Raw genomic sequence first — 21,250 nt, forward strand, 5'->3', positions numbered from 1 at the left:
ACCTCATCCTACCCTCATCGTGTATTAGAACACATCTTTCACCACTGGGAAGCTTTTTACAGTGGCTAATTGGTCTTAAAAAACCAATATCCAGCCAAAAGGATCCTGAGTCTCGATCGAGTTAAATTTTGTAGGAAACATGGCAAAGCATGATTAGTTCTTTTTTTTTTTTTTTTTTTTCAGAATATTCAACTTAAAGGGTGACAGAAAACATCATTTCTCAATTTATAACAGTAAGAATAAAATTGTTTTTGGCTTGGTGTATTAATTAAGACATGAATTTCTTTTTGATCCGGTTTTATTCATTAAAAAAAGAGGGGAAATTTTGGTATATGTAATTTTGTTTGAACTGGCCCTGATTCTTTCTGTATTGAGACAGGTATTAAGACATGGAAAATAATCTTCTTCCGAGACAGATACATGTCGACGTCCAGGTGTGGTTCATCTATCTTTAATTTGTCATAAAAAAAAAACTCCCGTGAGTTAATCTCTGTGATTACATCACATTTCCGTCACATGTTGCTCATATTTTTGAATGGTAAAACATATGGAGATGAACAATTAATAATTAATAAATATGCCCTGAAGTGATCGAGTACAACGTGCAGTGCCTAATCCATTAAGTTCATCACTTAAATGCCTACATTTGATGATGAAAATGACCAAACATACCGAACTCACGTTGATGGCCTTTGAAATTTGATTATTTAATGTAAAGGACTTGCAATAATCCATTTGTAGCCGCCTTTCCACCCTTGGCCCATAACTAATTCTTGAGTCACAGTGCAGCAATCAGTGTCTCTATTCTCACTCAACACTATTATATAGCTAGGTCTAGCCCTTGGGATATCTAGCCACATGCACTGTCCTAGGTTCTAACTTTTTTTTAAAAAAAAAACACCAAACTTATTTGGCTTGTGTCTGTTTAGGCATGGGAGATCATGGCTGCCGTGGTAACCTTCCTCCGGGATTTGTTTTCAGCCCAACCGATGAAGAACTTGTCCTTCACTTTCTTCATCGCAAGGCCTCACTCTCACCTTGCAACCCTGACATCATTCCTGATCTTGGTCTCTATCCCCATGATCCCTGGCAACTTGAAGGTAAATATTCCCTTTATCTCTATATATCTTTATCTTGGTTTTTTCTTTTTTAAACCAACTTGGATTTTTTAAAAATTTTCTAATAAGATGGGAAATCAAATGAATTATATATAGCTTCTAGCTCAAATGAAAGTTATTTCCCATTGCCTAGAAAAATGGGGAGAGGGGGGCAAGAAAGTTGCTATGTTGGTTCAAAGAAAAAGCTAAGTTCCTGTTATCTTTTTGAGTGAACAGGCAAGGCTTTGTCAAGTGGAAACCAGTGGTACTACTTTAGTCAAGTGATGGAGAAACAAGTCACAGAAAATGGGTTTTGGAAGCCATTAGACACTGAAGAACCTATATTTAGTAGTGCTGGTAAGAAGGTTGGATTAAAGAAATACCTTGTGTATTGCATTGGTGCTGAAGGTGTAGAAACAAGCTGGATGATGCAGGAATATCATCTTTGCAACAGTAAATTGAGCGGCACATCTTACAAGAGAAACAAAAATCTAGTAAGCAGAACCCTTAATTTCTTTTAATTAAGGTACAATATAAATGCTAGATTGATGAAATAAAATAGTTATATCCGACTAATATATCTTTACTTGTTTGATATCTATAGGATTGCCATCAATGGATCCTGTGTCGAGTCTATGAAAGGGAGGGAAGTTGCATCCAAAGCGTCGGCAATACCTCTGATGATGATGACGGGACTGAACTTTCATGTCTAGATGAGATGTTCTTATCAATGGATGATGATCTTGATGATATAAGTTTTCCAAATTAGTTTCAGTATATTGCCTCAACTTATATTAATGAATAATGTGTAAACATGTGAATCTTTGTATGTTTTTAATTTAGATAAAACTTAATACTGTCTTTACTTAGAGAGAACTATATTTATGGTGGAGTGCTTCGGTTCGTGACATTCTAGTTTGTTTTCATTATAAAAATTCAGCATTTCCGATCAGTTTTAAAACAGAACAAGTTATTATGATCATACTAATTGAAATTAAATTTATCCTTAACAGATAAGGTCTTATGCGTACCCAAAAACTAGAAAATTGACGAGAGTTGCGTTCATACAGCCAGCTCCGAATTGAATTGAGTCCAGGATATATCAACTTAGGAGCAAATCCTTTGCTATATAAAAAATAAAATAAAATAATAATTGAAATTGATCATGAGAAATTTCTTGCATGTTGCCCGAGTGTCGTGTCTTTGCGAGAAATGGAAGGATAAAAGTCGAAAAGGGAGGTGCCCAGCTGCTACCACAATATTTATTGTCTTGCATGGCTTACTTTGCCCCACCATTTTCTGCTTTTAGTATTTGTTGTCCGAACGTCTTGGTCTGAGTTTTGCTTAGTCTAGCATTTTGTCATGCATGATGTCTCTCTCTCTCTCTCTCTCTCTCTCTCTCTCTCTATATATATATATATATATATATATATATATATATATACTTTGAAGGATGTAAAAGTTGCAATCAACTTTTGATTTTAGCTCAAGTGGGAATTGCTTTATCATCTTTTGAACTATTTGTATGCATACGATATTTATGTTAGAGTTCCACACTATTAAAGGAAACGGAATGAGGGGGATAGCATAAGGAAGCTTTGCATACATGTATCCTCACGCCATTAAAACCCATACCGACATGGTTGGTTAATCTAAAACCTGGTTTATTCAAGATTAAATTGGTTAAATAGAATAAAAAATAGAAGAAAAAAAAAACTTAATTGACTTGATTATAAATTGAAGTTAACTAGATGACTCGATCATCCCGAGATTCATACTATCAAAGCTTAGCACCCAACCCATGAACTTTTTTTTTTTATATATAAAAAAAATTGATCAAAATAACAATGTATTCATCTCTTTTTTTCTTTTCAAAAAAGAAAAATTGAGGTTGCGTCAAGTATTGTCTCATGTTAACCTCATGTGAGGTCTTACAACTATATCATACACTACTATCTTAGGTAAGTTATTAATTTATAGTTTTAAACTATACTTGGTCCGCACTATGTCACAAGTATGCATTTTTTCATAAGAAAAAAATATGTATAGGCGACATAATCACGTTTAATTGAGGACTAAAATGAAAAAAATGACACATGACAAATAGGGTTGAATGATGAAAAAAAAAAAAAAACTTTCTAAAAAGCTAAAGACAAAAAAAAATAAAAATAGAATCTGAATCCAAAGAAAAAATAAATTGAGGGGTAGCTCTGAAAATTTGAAGGGCTGAACATGAAAACCGAGGGGTGAGAGAGAAGAAAAAAAAATAAATTGTCAATACCAAACTAAATATTCATTTAGGACATGAGTCGATCATCCATGGAAGAGACACCAAAAAGAATCAAACACCACATAAAAGTCATCTTTTGACTACTAGACGATGTCACACGTGCAGCCTAAAAACTGTGACAATTATTCATATATTGCTGATACGTTAAATCCATACATCAATTTTATTTGAATATTCATTAAATAAGTTCAAATTTACCCCCAGTCCCACCTAAAAATAATCCAAAAAACAAATCTAGGCTAAGATAATGAAAATGACCCTTGACAGAAGCGTTTTTTCTTGACCTCAAGGCATTCCAGTTACTTAATTGTGCATTTAAAGTTGAGATAGTAAAAATGCCTCTGTATATGTCGGGTCTGAATTTGTTTATATTTGTATTTTTATTGTTCAAAAAATAATAAAAAGTCCTAACCACCCCATCAGTTAGACCAAATTTTTATATCATGAGGGGGAGGATTATAGTAAAAAACAAAGTTTTTACCCCTTCTTTTTTAATTTAACAAGGGCTCAATTTAAAAAAAAAAAAAAAAAAGGGAGGGGTGGGGGGCTAGATTAAAAAAAGATAGCTTTTCAGATGCTAATTCGATTCTACATCATTTCCAAAGCCCACATCACTCAAAAGCCTATTGAATTTCAAGCAATATGAATTTACAAATGTGTTTCAAGTTTTTATGTTTAGAATTCGATAAGACTACAAGAGAGAAATATTTATATTGCTATATCAATGATACTATGAATCTTCATTATTAGGGTTGTAATTCAAAAACATAATTCATGTGCAATGTTTGTATGATTTGATCTGGCTTAATATATATACCCATCAAAATCACATAATATGAATATTATAAATAATAATAGGTTAAAAAAATCTAAAAAATAAATATTATAGATTAGGTGATAGGTGGAAATTTTTAAAATTCAGATAACTTGACCCAACTAGTATAGTGTGACCCTCAATTGCCTTCATCCACCAAATTAAATTAGATTAATAGAATAAACACAAAATTAAAGAAAAGTAATTTAGTAAATTTAATTCAGAAAATTTAAGTCTAATATCTGTTAATTTAAATCCATTAATCATAGTATCTAATATTAAATCTACCATTGATGTAACATATAATTACTTATGTCATTGGAGACTTATTTTTATATTAGCAATTTTGGGCTAACTTATTCGATTGATATTTTAATTCTAATTAAGCTCATTCAATAATATATATATATATATATAATAAAAAAAATTGAATAAATAAATTAAGTTTATAATTTATAAAATATTAAAAGTTAGATTATGTTATGGATACAAATCCAATCCAACTATGCATCCCCCATGAACACCCATAAATTCATCATAATAATGATAATAATAAAATTAGTATGAATCATATAAAATCTTATTAAATAACTAATATACAACTTACATACTTCCTCGATCCGGGCGCCATGATAAGCAGGCACAAGAAAATCCTAAATGTAATTAATTAACCTATTGCTAGTTTATTTCTAAACGAGAGAAGGACGTATTTTTATGCTCAAATATAAGGAATTACAACTAGAAACAAATACAAAAGACATATTTTTATACAATTCTGATTTAAAGAACAAATAAGAAATAAATCTCCGTTCATTCGCTATCTATCATAGTTCGTCGTGGCCAATTACTTTAAATTGAGGAAATAGCTAAGCTAATTATGATGCATATGTCCAAGTAATCACCACCGTTAAGAATACAAAACCCATTTTGTTAATGATTCAACAAATAAAAGGGTGATCTGATGCATATTACTTATTGATTGGAAATCTATGATGAATATTGGGTCTCAAAAACTAAACTAAATTGTCTGTTTCTGTATGTTTGGATTCAGATAATAATTAGAGATGAATTAATACACTGTCGGGTCTAAAAGGGGACAAACAATTGCCACTTTGAAATAAATCAGTCCTTTAGCAGCTGTAATATTATTGATGATGTACTCTTTACTTTTTCTGTAGAACTTTAGCATCCATATTTTCAACCGTTGAGAGCTCATGACATCTTTCACCTTGTCAACAAGGTACAAGGACCCTCTCCTTCCGGTCACAGACATCGATGGATCAAAATCTAAAGCATCGTCGATCTTCGGGGAAATGTAGGGTACTGAATCGCTCCATTTCAACATCAAGCATCACAAATTTCAGCTTCAGAATCATAAACTATAGACTGAAACAAATCTGTGGTGCCTATCCAGTGAAACACATCATCGATCATCTCTCACCAGACCAGACCCTACCAGTATCTTGGATGGAGTTTCTGTCAAGTCCTTCCACGAACCCAAGGCAGCTCATGATCCACATTAACTTATGGTAAATACTTCGCACCCAAGCATACTTTTCTGACGAGAGTTTAGAAAGAAATGGCTAGTATGTGCTCATCCTTTTACGGATTGTATCCGAAACTGGCACCAGTACTCCCATGCTCAACAAAAAGTTATTCCACATTAAAAGATATTATATAATAGGATTCCAATATAGGACATTGTAATCATTACAGTTATTCATGTATCTATTAGAATATGATTTTAATATAGAATATTGTAATCATTACAGTTACTGCAGTGTTCTGCTGCCCTATATAAATAGAAAGGTTGGCTAAGATACAACTCAACACATTTCATTATTCTTAACTTGGTATAAGAGCCACAAAACCCTAAAATAAATTACAACATCCTATATTAGAATCCTATTCTATAATAAAAGGGAATGAAAACAATAAGGTGGTTATTTATAAAATGGACTCATAACCTAATATTCTAAATTTTTAGGTTAAAGTACTAGTGTTCAATCTCATATGTAAGCCCTCATGTGTGCAGGTCCAAATTAATGACCCTTCAATGCATAATTCCTCAACAAATAGTCACGGATCCAATGATTTGGCTAGGTACAAGTGGATACTATAGGTGTTTGCATAGCCAATAATGTAGTATTGGTGCCTTCATGGTAAAAACTGAAGTTCTAGTTGGACTCTTGAACAAAGAACAGATGACTTGTGGAGTAGTAAGATGTGGCTTATAGGGGAGCGAATGGTGCGCGAACTCCTAGCTAGATGAGCAAGTTCTTCAAAGAGTGGAGAGTTTTTGATGTTTATAATACTCTGATAACACTTATCGCACTTGGAATTGTTAAATACTTCTGCTAGAAGAGAAGTTGTGATGGAATGAGTCTAGCTCACATGCTAGAGTAATAATTATCCCACATGGAAAAGGAAATGAGTAAAGTGAGGTGTTTATTACATAAGATGGAGCTTTCATCCAGATGTCTAGGTTTCTGGATAGAAGTGATGTTTTTAAGCCCTCATGTACGCAGGTCTAGGTACAGGTCAAAGTGACTCATTCCCAACGAAAATCTCCACAACACCCTATACATCCAATCAGAGTTGTCAGACCCATTTTGGCTTGGACAGATTGAACCAATGATCTATTAACTTGGAATCTAGCCTGTTTGGTGGTCCTTTTCAAACCAAAATGAACATCGACGTGATCAAATTCAAGTGATTTGACATGTAATTTAATCATTTGATTAACTTGGTTGTGTCAATTTTAAGAATTTTTTATTTATTTGTTTTTGAAATAACCTTGTTTCAAATTCTTTTAATTTTTTTTTTTTTTTAAATGTTTGTTTTGATACTAAACCTGGTTGGTCTACGAATGTAAATTGACCTTGCAAACTGGCCATCCTGTCTTGAGCCGGGTGTGATATTTAACTACGCATAATACAGCACAAAAACTAGTTAAATCCTGTTGGAACGACACCAAGAGCTTTGTACTTGTTCGGACCAGTTATGGTGTCAGCTTATAAAGCAAAGAATCGAAGATCAAGTTGCACCATTGTTTAGACACACACCTGAACCTCCATAGAGTTTCACTTCTTACAGCTAGTCTTGACAGGATATTTAGGATGACATCTTCTGGTACATTACGGCCAGCCATATTTTTCACCTGGGCATCGTAAGAAAATAATTGTTTTACACTTGCTCTTTTTATCTATCTCTTTTTATCTGTTGTACATGTAGCTTTTTGGCTTTGCTTAGACCGTGGAAATAGAAATTGGATAGGACTATAATTTCCAAAAAGGATTTGATGAATCTCTGATACTTTTTACATCTTAATGGTTTCAACATTGATTATAAGGAAGAGCATGGAAGTTTGTCCAGATGACTAGATTCCAAAAACTAGGGAACAGCGTTTATAGTGGCAACTTCAAACGAAGTAATCAAGACTCAGAATAGTGAGGGATGCAGGCAGATTCAGCTTCGAAGTATAGCTAAAAGAACAAGCATCACCTGAGAGGCATAAATAATAGCAGCAGAGATTATCTTGGATAACGACAACAACGATATGATTAAGAAGAAGAAGAAGAAAATATCAAGAACTTGCGGCCATGTTGTCAATCTTCTAAAACAAGTATTTAATTAATAATTAGTACTTGTTTAGCGTTGAATTGGAACAAGTTCGGAAGTATAAATGGTCTGATTCATGATTTGATTTCTGAGAATCAACTTAGCTAGAGAAATCCAGTATTTCTTGTATCAGAATAAATAGGAATGGTCCATCAGTTCGGGATTGCATGTTTGGCAGTGTGGTACCGGTTGCTTTTCAAATAACTTTTCATGTCGAAATGCATGTCAATGATATTTTTTTATTTTTAAAAAATTATTTTTGATATCAGTACATCAAAACAATCCAAAAAGTACAAACCGCATTAATTTTTAGCAAAAAACAAAAAAAAAAATTTGAATTTTTTGAGAACACCGTTTCAACCGCGTTCCCTGGTGCAGGTGTAAATGGATGGTGAGGATGATTGACAGAATGCTTGATGAAGATGTGAAAGAATGGTGAAGAGAGATCACAGACTGAAGCAGAGAAAGAACTTGGAGAGCAAGAGAAAAGAAACAAAATTCAATTGTTGTATATTTCACGTAACTGTAACTTGTTACAATTGCCCTTTAATATAGGCATGCTATGGAAATGACTTAACACGTGTTTTCAGTTATTAAAACGGTGCGTAAAAACAGAAAGCGTGTGTAATGCATGTAAGTAAAACGGTGTGTGTTGGCTGTAACAGAATTTCCAGCTGTTGTAACCGATTTTCCCTCCATTTGTTTTAGTCCGCTGGTTCTTCCTGCAACAAATCTCCGCCCTTCAAAACCACCTTGTCCTCAAGGTTGAAGGTTGGAAACCTTAGTCGAACTTCATCCATATACTCCCACGTTGCTTCTGCGGGTGAGAGCCCCTTCTAATGGATTAAAACCTGTGTAGCTGCCTGTGCTCCCCTCTTGATCATCCTTCGGTCTAAGATTATTTGGGGCTGTAAGATAGGCTCACTGGGACTGTCAGGCAAACTGTGGTGAACCATTCTATTTCCCCTGGTCCTTTTTAGGAGAGATACATGAAAAATGGGATGGATAGTGGATGAGGATGGGAGGTTAAGTTGGTATGCTACTTCTCCAATCTTTTTAATGATAGTATAGGGACTATAGTATTTGGCGGCTAATTTATGGTGTGGGTGAAGTATGGATTTCTGTTTGTAAGGTTGTAATTTCAAGTAGACAGAATCACCTATATCTAAGACCCTATCACTTCTCTTTTTGTTAGCCATTTGTTTCATGCGATTTTGTGCCTTAGTGAGGTTGGCCTTCACTGTTAGCAGTAATTGCTCCCTAGTGGTGAGGTAATGATCGACTGCTTCTAAGGGTGAGTCTTTTGGGAAGTATGGGATGTGTATGGGTGGATTAAAACCGTATAATATGTTGTAAGGGGTAGTCTTTGTGGCTGTATGAAAGTTTGTATTATACCACCATTCACATAAAGCTAACCATTTGCACCATTGGGAAGGATTGTCGCCTGTCATGCACCTGAGGTAACCTTCAATGCATCTGTTGACTACTTCAGTCTGGCCGTCAGATTGAGGGTGGTAGGCGGTGGAATAATGAAGATTGACTCCTTGCAAGGCGAATAGTTCTGTCCAAAATTTACTAAGGAAAATGGAATCTCGGTCACTTACTATGGTTGCTGGCATTCCATGTAGTTTGTAGACTGATTCCATGAAAGTTTTGGGTACTGTGGTGGCTGAGTATGGGTGTGAAAGTGCCATAAAGTGGGCATACTTGCTGAACCGGTCCACCACAACAAATATAACCTCCTTGCCTTCTGATTTGGGAAGGCTAGTGATGAAGTCCATACTGATATCTGTGAAAGGTGCTGCTGGTACTGGCAGGGGTTGCAATAATCCAGGGATGGCTATGTTCTCTGTTTTGCAACGTTGACAGGTGGGGCATTCTCTAACATATTGCCTAACCTGTTTCTGTTGCTTCTTCCAATATAGCAGGCTAGCAATCCTTGTTGTAGTGACTGTAGCACCTGAATGGCCACCGACTGGGGTATCATGATACATGGAGATGAGTTGCTGCTGAAGAGTTGTATTGTGTCCTACTACCAATTTTCCCTTTCTGAAAAGGCAGTTGTTGCTCCATTTATAATGAGGGTGTGTGGCCGGATCCCTTATGATATCTTGGATGAGAGCTTGAAGCTTGTGATCTTCTTGCCAGGACTGCTTGATGCTTTCCAATACTAGAGCTTCTAGTGTTGACAGTGTAAGAGCATGGAGTTCATTGCTGCTTATTCTGGAAAGGGCATCAGCATCAATATTCTCCCTTCCACTACGAAATTCGATTTCGTAATCAAATCCTAATAGTTTTGTGAGCCATAAATGCTGAGAAGGGAAAGATAATTTTTGATCTAGTAAATACTTTAAACTAACATGATCAGTTCTGATTTTGAAGGACCTGCCCCACAAGTATTGCTTCCATTTGTGCACTGCCATTAGGATAGCTAGCATTTCCCTCTCATAAGTAGATAATGACTGTTGCCTTGGTCCCAATGCCTTGCTGATGAATGCAATTGGATGACCTTCCTGCATGAGTACTGCTCCAATACCAGCCCATGAGGCGTCAGTTTTCACAATAAAAAGTTTGCTTAAATCGGGTAGTGCTAGGACTGGTGGACTCATCATTTCCTTTTTTAGAGCTTCAAAGGCCACCGTTGCCTCTTGATCCCACCCCACTGCATCCTTCTTTAGCAGTCTAGTTAAGGGGCGACAGATAATACCATAGCCTTTAATAAACTTGCGGTAGTACCCCGTGAGTCCCAAGAATCCCCTGAGTTGTTTAATGTTCTGAGGTAATGACCAGTTCTTGATGGCCTGTAGCTTCTCTAGGTCGGTTGCTACGCCAGCCTTAGAGATAATATGGCCTAGGTACTCCACCCTATCATCACAAAAAACACACTTGCTTTCGTTGGCCACCAACTTGTTCGACCGAAGCAGCTCAAAAACAGTTTGCAGATGAGCTTGATGTTGTTTGAAGGAGCGACTGTAAATCAAGATATCGTCAAAAAACACAAGAACAAACTTTCTCAAATAAGTGCGAAACACCTCATTCATTAGGCTTTGAAAGGTGGTCGGAGCGTTAGTAAGACCGAAAGGCATAAACAAGAACTCATAGTGGCCATTGTGTGTTCTGAAGGCGGTTTTGTGGATGTCTCCTGCTTGCATTCGAATCTGATGGTAGCCCGAGCGTAGATCAATCTTGGAAAAAAATGATGCTCCTGTCAACTCTTCCAGTAGCTCTTCAATCAAAGGAATGGGAAATTTGTTTTTGATATTCAGTCTATTAAGAGCCATGTAGTCGATACATAATCGCCAGGAGAGATCTTTTTTCTTAACCAATACCACTGGTGAGGCAAAGGGGCTGTGACTTGGCTGGACTGTTCCTGCTTCCAACATTTCAGATATTAGACCTTCCACCGTATCCTTTTGTAAGCTTGAATACCTGTAAGGACGAAGGTTGACAGGTTGAGCTCCTTCCTTTAAGGGGATGGTGTGGTCATGAGGCATGTTGGGAGGTAAACCAGTCATAGGAATGAAAACATCCTGATAGAGTTGAAGTAGTTGCTGTAGTGTTGTCTCTTCCTCTTTATTGAGATTTTTTACAGTAGTTGATGTTGCCTTGTCCGGTGTGTCTTGGACCATCCTCAAGCTCCAGAGATTGAGACCTGCAATGCTAGTCTTGTTGCTCAACAGACCACCCATTTGACCGTATTGAATTGATTGTAGTTTCACTGGTGCCTCGCCCCTTAAGGTGGTATGTTGCCCATGCCATTCAAAACTCATCCACATGTTTTTGTAGTTGCACACAATATCTCCCAGAGTGGCTAACCACTGGACTCCTAGGACCATGTCACAAGCCTCCAATTCCATGACAAATACGTCTGCCTCACAATGTATTCCTTGCATCTTCCATTTGAACTTTCTACAAATAAAGGAGCATAACATTTTCCCCCCATTTGCAGCCTTAACAGTCACTGGTTTGATGGAGCTTAGAATACACTGAAGTTTGTTAGCAACCCAAGTATTCATGAAATTATGAGTGCTCCTCGAGTCAATCAATATGAAGATTGGTAGCTTGTCAACCTTACCTGTTACCTTAAGGGAGTAGCATCCTGGGATTCCTTCTAACGCATTCATGGAAATGTGGGGGTCTGTGTCTTCCAGTTCTCCTGATTCTTGGCCAGCTTCAACCCCATCATCTGTATCACCCTCATCATCACCCACTAAGCATATGGAATAAAGTTTGCGTGTTATGCATTTATGTCCTGGTGTGAATTTGTCATCGCACCAAAAGCACAAGCCCTTCGCCCTTCTTTCTTCCATTTCAGTGCTCCTAACAGTACAGGTAGGCCTTTTCATTGGTTGGATTCCATTAGGTGTTTGAGGAGTGGGTAGTAACCCTGGTAGATTAGTGTGTTGAGGGTTTGCTTCACTGAATTTATGAGGTCTGTAGGAAGAATGTTGTGGGTTGGAAACCTGATTGCTGCCAAAAGGTGGAGTTGTTTGTTTGCTTGGCTGTTTGTGTGCACTTTTATAGAGATTTGTGTTTTCTTGTAAACGGGACAGATTATATGCTTGATTAAGGGATTTGGGTTCAAACATTTTAACCAAGTTCTTAATTTCTGTCTCAAGACCACCAAGGAAGAAAATTAATGCATACCTCTCATCAATCTCAGCTCTATTCCACAAGATATCGAAATTCCTGATATAAGTCTCCAAATCACCCTCTTGCTTTAGATCCTTCAGCTCTTCCAAGGGTTCTTTATGGCCACCAAACCTGCCACCTAAACCTTGTACATATTCCTTCCATGTGACTAACTGGCCACCCTTGCTTCTCATGAAATTCTGGTGCCAATATAAGGTCGTACCATCTAAATAGTATGAGGCCAGTTTCAGCTTCTCTGCTTATTTCAAAGAACTGATTACACTTGTACAACCATTTGTGTACATCTTCCCCATCAAAGGATGGAAAATCTCTTCTGGGTTTATGGAACTTGTAAGTACCACTTTGTTGCCAATCATTCTTGTATAACACACCCTCCTGGTTGCTGCGGTGATACTCCTGGTTGGAGCTGGTTTCTCCTGCTGGTAACTGTAGTTTCTGTAGTAAGGTATTCTGCTGAAGTGAAATACCTGCAATGAGCTCTTCCAATCTCAATAGGCGTGTATCGCTAGACAGATGCTGTTGTCCTTGATGTTCTAGCAGTCTGGCCATCTTGTCATTCCATAGACCTTGCTCCTTGTTAGCTGTTGCTATTGTTCCTTCTAGTTTCTTAATATCTTGAGACCTAGTTTCATGTGTCATGGTGCAGGTCCGAAGATAATGGCTCTGATACCACTTGGTGCAGGTGTAAATGGATGGTGAGGATGATTGACAGAATGCTTGATGAAGATGTGAAAGAATGGTGAAGAGAGATCGCAGACTGAAGCAGAGAAAGAACTTGGAGAGCAAGAGAAAAGAAACAGAATTCAATTGTTGTATATTTCACGTAACTGTAACTTGTTACAATTGCCCTTTAATATAGGCATGCTATGGAAATGACTTAACACGTGTTTTCAGTTATTAAAACGGTGCGTAAAAACAAAAAGCGTGTGTAATGCATGTAAGTAAAACGGTGTGTGTTGGCTGTAACAGAATTTCCAGCTGTTGTAACCGATTTTCCCTCCATTTGTTTTAGTCCGCTGGTTCTTCCTGCAACATTCCCAAACACTACTCCCAGGTCACACTAATATCAACTGAACCTAGCCATAAAACCATGTCTCAAAACCCCAGCAAGGGACGAGAGTAGAATTGCTTGCGTAAAAATTAATTAGCAGAGCAGTCACTTGTCCAAGATAACCTAGCTATCCCGGTTGATCAATCATCCTAATTAAAGTTTAATTCAGATGCCTTGTTTTGATTTCCCTTCGTTTCTGCTCGTGTTCAGCTGGCGGTGTTCTTGGTGGCTGGATCATTGCCCTGGTTTGAGGTTTTCGACAGGGCTTCAGTTTTCTTAGCAGGAATTGGTCAGGTTTTTTCTGTCATTCTGGCTTTTCGATCCACACATCTCATGTTTCCTTGTAACTGGAAGATTGGTTTATTATATTATCTTTCAAATCCTTCTCAGCCATCTGACCCGCCTTCCGGCCTTATGCTGAACTTTTCATATCTGAACCCGCAATTAATCTGATAATTTAAAGGTTATGAATTAAAAAAAAAAAAAAAAAAAGAACTAATCATAAGCATAATATCCATGAGAAAGTTTGTATGAGAAAAAGTTTGTGTTAATACATTTTATAGGGTTATACATGAGTTTAATACCATGATAATTTATGAAAAAAATATTTTGATGAAAAATATGAAACCACTTTGAATTTTAATTTCAATTATTTAGTTTATTTTTATATTTTTAATTTAATAAAATAAAATATTAAAAGATGCATAAATATGTTATAGGTTACAAGTAAAACAAGCCTTATTATTAATAATAGCTATTTTACACTTTCTCTTTTTAAAGTGAAAATTAAGATGTTGAGAAATAAATTTTAGAAAACATATTTTGAATTAAGGAAAAGCTTTTGTTGATTTTTCAACTCTTCTAGCTACATGTGACAAATTGAAAAAAAAAAAATATAAATGATATTGATTTTTCTAATATACAATTGATTTGTTTTAATTTAACATATTAATATTATTATTTATATGATTTTGATTTTGATTTATTTCAATGTTAAAAAAAACACTTAAATCATTATTTGATTAGATTCTTTGGAATACCCAAGACATGAAATAGTAAATAAAATAAAATAAAATATAAATTTAGCTACAGCGAGTCGTCTAAGCTTAGCTACAACTAGATAAGATGATGACAAGGTTTTTTAAAAAGTAAAAAATATTTGGGACTAGGGTTATTGTTTTGAATAAATTTAATAACCTTGATTAATTTATTAATATGATTATAAAATAAAAGAGCAACAACAACAAAAAGAAGAAAAAATGACAATGACCAATAGAAAAAAGTACTTACAAATACCATGAAAATATACCGTATAAATATTTTTCAATGATCTCAACTATCTTACTTGATAACAAAGCAAAATTTAAATGAAAACGTGATAACCTTATAAAAGAAAAAAACATCTAAAACTCAATTACCAGTGAAACAAACATTGAAGGACAAATTAAAAAAAACAAATCACTTTAGAAAAGTACAAAAAAACTAAGTTATTAATAGAAAAATAAAATAAAATAAAATAAAATAAAATAAAAGGCAATCAAAATAATAAAGACCAAATATGGTTCAAAAATGAAATGAAATAAAAAAATGAGGGAGGAAATTGAAAAATAATAAAATCAAGAAAAGGTTAAAAAAAAAGAGTAACAAATAAAATAATGAGGACCGAATTTGTTATTAATAGTAAATGAAATAAAAGAATGAGGGATTAAATTGAAAAAATAAAATAAATACATAAAACTAAAAAATAGCAATTACAAAAAAGAGGATCAAATTTGATATATGAAAAAAAAAACAAATTACGATGAAATTGAAAAAACATTTTAATTTTATAAATTAATTGAAATAAAAAAAAATAGTAATGAAAAAGAATATAAACTAAATTTGAAGAAACACCAAGTTGAAGGGCTAGTCTGAAAAATCAAAGGTTTATGCAAAAATTGAGGTGGAGAGAGAAAATAAAAAAAGAAAAAAGATTGTCGACGACAAACCGGTGATTTGTCGTTTACACTCGCCACTCAGGCATGGAAGGGATGCTAAACACATTCCAACTCTACCCTTGAATTTGGTGTTAGGTCAACGGGTAACACTGTACACGTAATCCAAAATCCAATGACACACTCATATGCTGACGTATGCATTGCTAGTATTATTAACATTTTTTTAATGATATTTTAAATTTATTAAATTACCAAATTACCCATTAGCCCATGTGATCATTATATATATATATATATATATATATATAATTGTGATGAAAAGACAAAAAAAAGCTCTCAACAATAAGTTTTGGCCCATGTGTATAAGATGTTTTCAACCTTTTAGGTTAACAAAACACGTAGTTTTCCAAAAAAGATATTGTAATTATATTCAATTTAGTCCTTAAATATTTTATTTATGCAATTTGAACCCTTCATATAAAATAACAAGTTTATAGTTATTTTTATTTCAGTCCATTAACTTCTAATTTATTCAACATACTCCCCACATATTAAGTTTATTTGTGATATTCATTTTAGATTACAAACTCTAAACCCATTCAATATAGTCATTGTGTATAAATAATACAAGATATTAATTAAACAAATTGATGGGTGAGACAACAGGATTTATCCATAAATAAATTAAAAGATTTATATGTTTATATTCTTTGAATGAAGAACAAAAAGTTTCAATCAAATTTGACCTGTGTGATTTATATGTTTTGGGTGAAAAAATAAAGGTTTATGTCAATTTCTCATTTTTCTAAAAACACGTATAACAAATTAAATAATTAAAAATTAACACATTTTACTACAGATTTTCTAATGCATGATTTATATTCAATATACAATTTATTGATACTATAAATATTTTTCAAACTTGATCTTGATATATTTGAAATTTTATTAGAACTATTATAATGCTAGTCAATTCTAAAGAAGGGGGGTCATTTTGTCAAGGCCTAAAGATCATTGATAAATATAAAGGACCAAAACCATGGATTTTTGCAGCTTAGCAGAATGACACTACTATTATGCATCGGATAATACATTTCAATTCACAAGTTGCAAGAGTTCCATGCTCAAAATACATTGAGCAAACATAGAGTGGAAAATTCAAGTCACGTAAAACTGATTTGAGTTGCTAACAAACTCAGCAAAGGAAATGATTCCATTCATCAGTAAAGAATCACAATGATGAAGCTTTCTCCTCTATGGATTCTCTAACTGCCTTCAAAAGTGATGGCATCAGTTTCTGATTCGTAACAATGATGCCTGTGTCAAGATCCAGGTATCTTCCTCTTGAAAAATCCAAGGGGTTCCCTGCAACATCTGTGACCAGTCCCCCAGCTTCTGGCAGAGTAATTTGACAACACATTATGTTAACAAGATGTTCATTCAAAAACTCCAGCACTAAAGGCCTATAATAATGTTAAGTGTCTGCAAATATTAGAGCATATGGAATTGAGGAAAGCAATTATTCTAAAGCTCTACGAGTTACAGCCTCCATCAGTCCTTAACCTGACTTTAGTGTACGTGAGCCTAAGAAATATAGGCAAAACGAATATTTTCTATACCTGATACAACTATGCATCCAGCAGCATGATCCCATATTTTCTCACGGTAACCTTTATGTGGAAATCGCAAGTATATGACCCCATCTCCTCTAGACAGGGCGCCATACTTTGCTTGGCTATCAATTCTAACTGGTGGAGCTTTGACACCAAGTTTCTGTCCAAAAATTAAATGTTTAGAGTATTGCAACTAAAATCATTGTTTTTTTAAGGGAGTGGGGTGGGGGAGTGATCATACCTTGACAATTGAACTAGATAGATCATGCATGGAGTGTGCTGCTTCATATGATTCAAAGAGCGATGCTTCTTCAGGATTGTCAGTAGCGTTGACTTGCACCTGTACAGTAACAAGAAGACATTTGATACAAATCACAGACAATCAGGAGCATGTCATCTGGAAATAATCCATTAGGTGCGCTGACCTTCACTGCTGAAGAGCTATCCAGTGGCTGCATGTAAGTTCCACCCCCAACTACAGAAAAGAAAAGGCAACCAACTTCGCCAGGCAAAGAATGCTGAGAGCCACCAGCAATGGAAGTTAATGGAAGATTGGGACAAGCCAAGACGCCCAACACTACTGTCCCTTCATCTAGCAATGCTAAAGCTATTGCATATTGATCTCCTCTTAAAAACCTATATTAAATCCCATTAGCAAGATTTAACTTTCCAGTCAGTTCATGCAAGTAAAAAAGGAAAAGAATACCCTTGCAGAAAACCACTTCTCTAACATCAGCTACTATTTGATTGCCCAACTCAGCCAATTCTGGAGGAGCTAGACCTCGTTTCAAGCCAGAGACATGTAGCTCAAGTTCAACTCATTTCATCTTTCTCTGGCTCTCAACATGAATTTGACTTGTTTCACTTAAATGTGAACTAAGTCTGAGCTCTACTTCGTTTATCAGGATAAACAAGCCGAGCTAAGCTTGTATCTTGCAATGGAATTCAAAATTATAAGAACAAAAAAATCTCGAGCTCATGTCTTACTCAAAATAAGTTGCTCATTCAACCAAAAGCATGCATGTTGTAGTTAAGAACTCCATCCTATTACAGTGTCCAAGATGCAACTTCTCACATTGCAAAAATCACGGTATGAAACAGCCTCATAGCACAACTATTCATGCCAAAACCCAAGTTTCAAAACTCACCCTTTAGTGCCATCTATAGGGTCCAGAACCCAGTGTCTGCCCTGAGAACCACCTTCAGATTTTCCACAGTCAATGGCCTTGACAATATCTTCAGTGGATAAAGTAGAATCACTATATGATCCATCGCTAGCTAGAATATCGTTAACAAGTTTTGTGATTCGCTCTAGTGTTTCCTGGCCACCATCCTTGAGGAGATCTTCTGAATCCTAGAAATATTCCCCAAAGGATATGTTGTGAATTTGATATATAAACAATGAAAAGGAAAAAGGTTGCACATCTCAGAATAATTCTGAATTTTCACCCATCTACCTCCTCGGCCACTAAGGAGAATAGTTCAGAAGGAAGCTCCCGCTGCAGAGCATAACTAACTAGTGCTTGAGAACCTAGAATCAAACGAAAGTGCCAAAAAGGGTTATTAGCTACAGTTAATTTTGTACCAACCCTAAAAGCTGAAAGAAGTATATTCAGAAAATAAATAGTCTAAAGCCTAGAAAAAGGCTTTGTTCCATGCACTGAAACAATGAAGAATTCAACTAAAACCCAACAGCTTTGGGACTGCAGAAGCAAGACATTCACATGTTCACAAGAAGAATCATTACAGTTAATGTGGCTCTCATTTATAATACAGGCAGATAAGAACTAGCATATGCCAAGATGACAAACCACTCATATACTCTTATAGATAGGGCAGCACTACCACCCATAATACTCAAGTGGGTTTAAACAAACGGATACATCCCAGCTCCTAAACTTGCACATGAAAATAGAAAATAAACTTGATTACAGCTTGTCAGGTGCTTTTGAAATTATATACATAATTTTAAGAAAACAACATCCTATGATAAAACATAGCCAAAAGTATCAAATCATCAGGCTATTGACTAAACAGTAACTTCAAAGCATCTGAACAAAATTTAACAGTCTATCAGCGAAAAGGAAAAATGAAGGGTTTTGCACATAATCAACAAGAATACATAGGAATGTTTAGCAACAAACCATAATCAGCAACAGTGACGGGACTTTTATCTGATTTTGATTGGACATCTGATTGCAAGATAGCTTTTTGCATCTTCTGAGGAAAAACAAAAGTACATGAAATCAGCTTAAGATAACAAGAAAAGGTTCACACATGCAAACTACCTAAAACATTTGTGCCAGGATGCAAAATGTCAAATCACCTGGTCTAAAAAAGGATAACGTCATGGTAATCAGATAAAGGATATATAATGAAACAGTTCATCACAAGGGGACCAACACAAGCCATGAAAATCAGCTTCATTGGTCTGAAAGGGGAAGAAATTATATAGAACGCACACAAGAAACAGAGCGTAAATAAGCAAATTAAAAACATGAGAATCAGTTTCCCCGCAAAAGCTATACTAAAAGGCATCACAATAGCTAACTCCCCCTGATGCTAGCATTTTTTCCATTCAACCATTTCCATTTCTTCCTCTCTTTTTTTCATTTCAATCATCCATTCAAACCCTCTTCCAAACAAAATCCAATAAAGTCTCAAGAAACAAACTTTAATCAGAAAATGAAAAACCACATAAAGTAAAAGCTTCATACTCCAAAACCCACCACACGGTAATAACAAAATTCAGCATATAGGTCATGCTGAAATAAATATTTCACACTCTAAAACCATCCAATAAAATCCTTCAACAGCTAAAAACACAATATCTAAAATCCAAACAGACCCAACTTCCGAAAAAAGTAAAAGAAAGAAAAAGAAATACAGGGAGAGGCAAAGAAAGGGACTTCACCTGGCAGAGGCGGGCAGCAAGAGAGACAGCTTTCTTGGCAGCAGCAAGTTCTTTATTGTAAGACATTGAAGAGAATAATACTCTTGGAATTGAGGTTTAGCTTTTGGTTTTGTTAGAGAAAAATAAAAGGGCAGAGGAAACAAGAAAAGGGTTTTTCGTGATTGTGATTTCCGGTTTTGCAATAATGCTAACAAGATTTAGGGACGTCCTTCTGTCCTTCTCCTTCCTTTTTCTTTTTCTTTTTCTTTTTCTCATCTCTTTTTTCTTCGTGTATTTTTAAAATTATTTTACTATTCATTAACTAACTTAAAAAGCTATATGCTTCAGGAATATAGTAGTCATTTCTAAATGATAAATTAGTCATTATGAAAATCATTTGAGACACATTGGTTTTTGACTCTCTTTTTTTTTCACAGCGTAATGAGTAAATCATTTTTTAATGCAAAATTTTGATAAAACTCTTTGCCTTCTCGACTTTTTTATTTTGTATAGTAAAAATATTAAATTGCTCTTGGTATATAATTTATTTAACACATTTTTATATTTTAATATAAATTTTTTTGATATATTCACATTGAACTAAGAGTATTTTTTTTATTAAAAAATATATATTATTTAAAATAAAACATATCAAGTCAATTTGATTTACATGATTGCTCATGTTCGTCATCTATATTATTTGATAGGTGTGTGTTACATCGTTTAATGGTCAGAATTATATTTTCATCATGTCATTGGATATAAAGTCGCATCTTTTTTTTCATGGTGCGCAAAATATAGCATTGTCTCATTGGATATGGTGCTTCATTGGTTTGATATTAATTGAGCATTTCTTCTTTTTCTTTTTCTTTTTCTTTTTCTTTTATTTCTACTCCCCTAAAAATTAAGGGTTAATCATCTTTATTGCTAATATTTCAACTTTAATATTATTTCTAGTTTTTTTTAATTATTTTCAATTTAATCATTCAATTTTAATTTATCATATTTTACTTTTCTAATTTTATCCTTATTCTTTTAATTTTTAAATTTTTTTCATTGATCTTTTTGTAAAAAATTTATTGGTTTTTAATTTTATCCTTCAGGCCAAGTTTATAGTGTATTATTTTTTTTTTAATTTGGTCATTATTTTTTTTGATTTTTTTTCTTTTGTTGAAATAGTTTTTATTTTCAATTTAACCCTCTAATTGAAATTTTTTTAGTTACCCTTTAATTTATTTTTTATTTCTATTTTCACCCTTATTCTTTAAATTATTGTTTTTT

The 21,250-nt window shown here is 34.6% G+C and overlaps 2 protein-coding genes across 4 annotated transcripts; one reads left to right on the top strand and one right to left on the bottom strand.

Annotated features, from left to right (window-relative positions):
* Positions 1 to 757: 757 nt before the first annotated feature.
* On the top strand, positions 758 to 1,966 carry LOC118040287 (NAC domain-containing protein 104). Its single transcript, XM_035047177.2, has 3 exons — positions 758 to 1,100; positions 1,335 to 1,591; positions 1,702 to 1,966. The coding sequence occupies exons 1-3, from the start codon at positions 932 to 934 to the stop codon at positions 1,864 to 1,866; spliced, it is 591 nt and encodes a 196-aa protein (XP_034903068.1). The 5' UTR covers positions 758 to 931; the 3' UTR covers positions 1,867 to 1,966.
* Positions 1,967 to 16,507: 14,541 nt separating this feature from the next.
* LOC118040286 (3'(2'),5'-bisphosphate nucleotidase 1) lies at positions 16,508 to 20,236 on the bottom strand. 3 transcript variants are annotated; one of them, XM_073410315.1, is made up of 8 exons: positions 19,991 to 20,236; positions 19,221 to 19,296; positions 18,534 to 18,607; positions 18,225 to 18,430; positions 17,502 to 17,712; positions 17,318 to 17,416; positions 17,083 to 17,236; positions 16,508 to 16,855 (listed from the first exon to the last, which is right to left on the bottom strand). In XM_073410315.1, exons 1-8 carry the CDS (start codon positions 20,054 to 20,056, stop codon positions 16,695 to 16,697), a joined length of 1,047 nt encoding a protein of 348 aa, XP_073266416.1. In that variant the 5' UTR covers positions 20,057 to 20,236; the 3' UTR covers positions 16,508 to 16,694. The 3 variants fall into 3 exon arrangements, with proteins under 3 accessions (XP_073266416.1, XP_073266417.1, XP_034903067.1); XM_073410316.1 differs by having other exon boundaries at positions 16,508 to 16,858; positions 19,221 to 19,293; positions 19,991 to 20,234; XM_035047176.2 differs by having other exon boundaries at positions 16,508 to 16,858; positions 19,991 to 20,232.
* Between the last annotated feature and the right edge of the window lie 1,014 nt (positions 20,237 to 21,250).

Source organism: Populus alba, chromosome 7 (assembly GCF_005239225.2).
Source record: "Populus alba chromosome 7, ASM523922v2, whole genome shotgun sequence".
NCBI lineage: Eukaryota > Viridiplantae > Streptophyta > Magnoliopsida > Malpighiales > Salicaceae > Populus > Populus alba.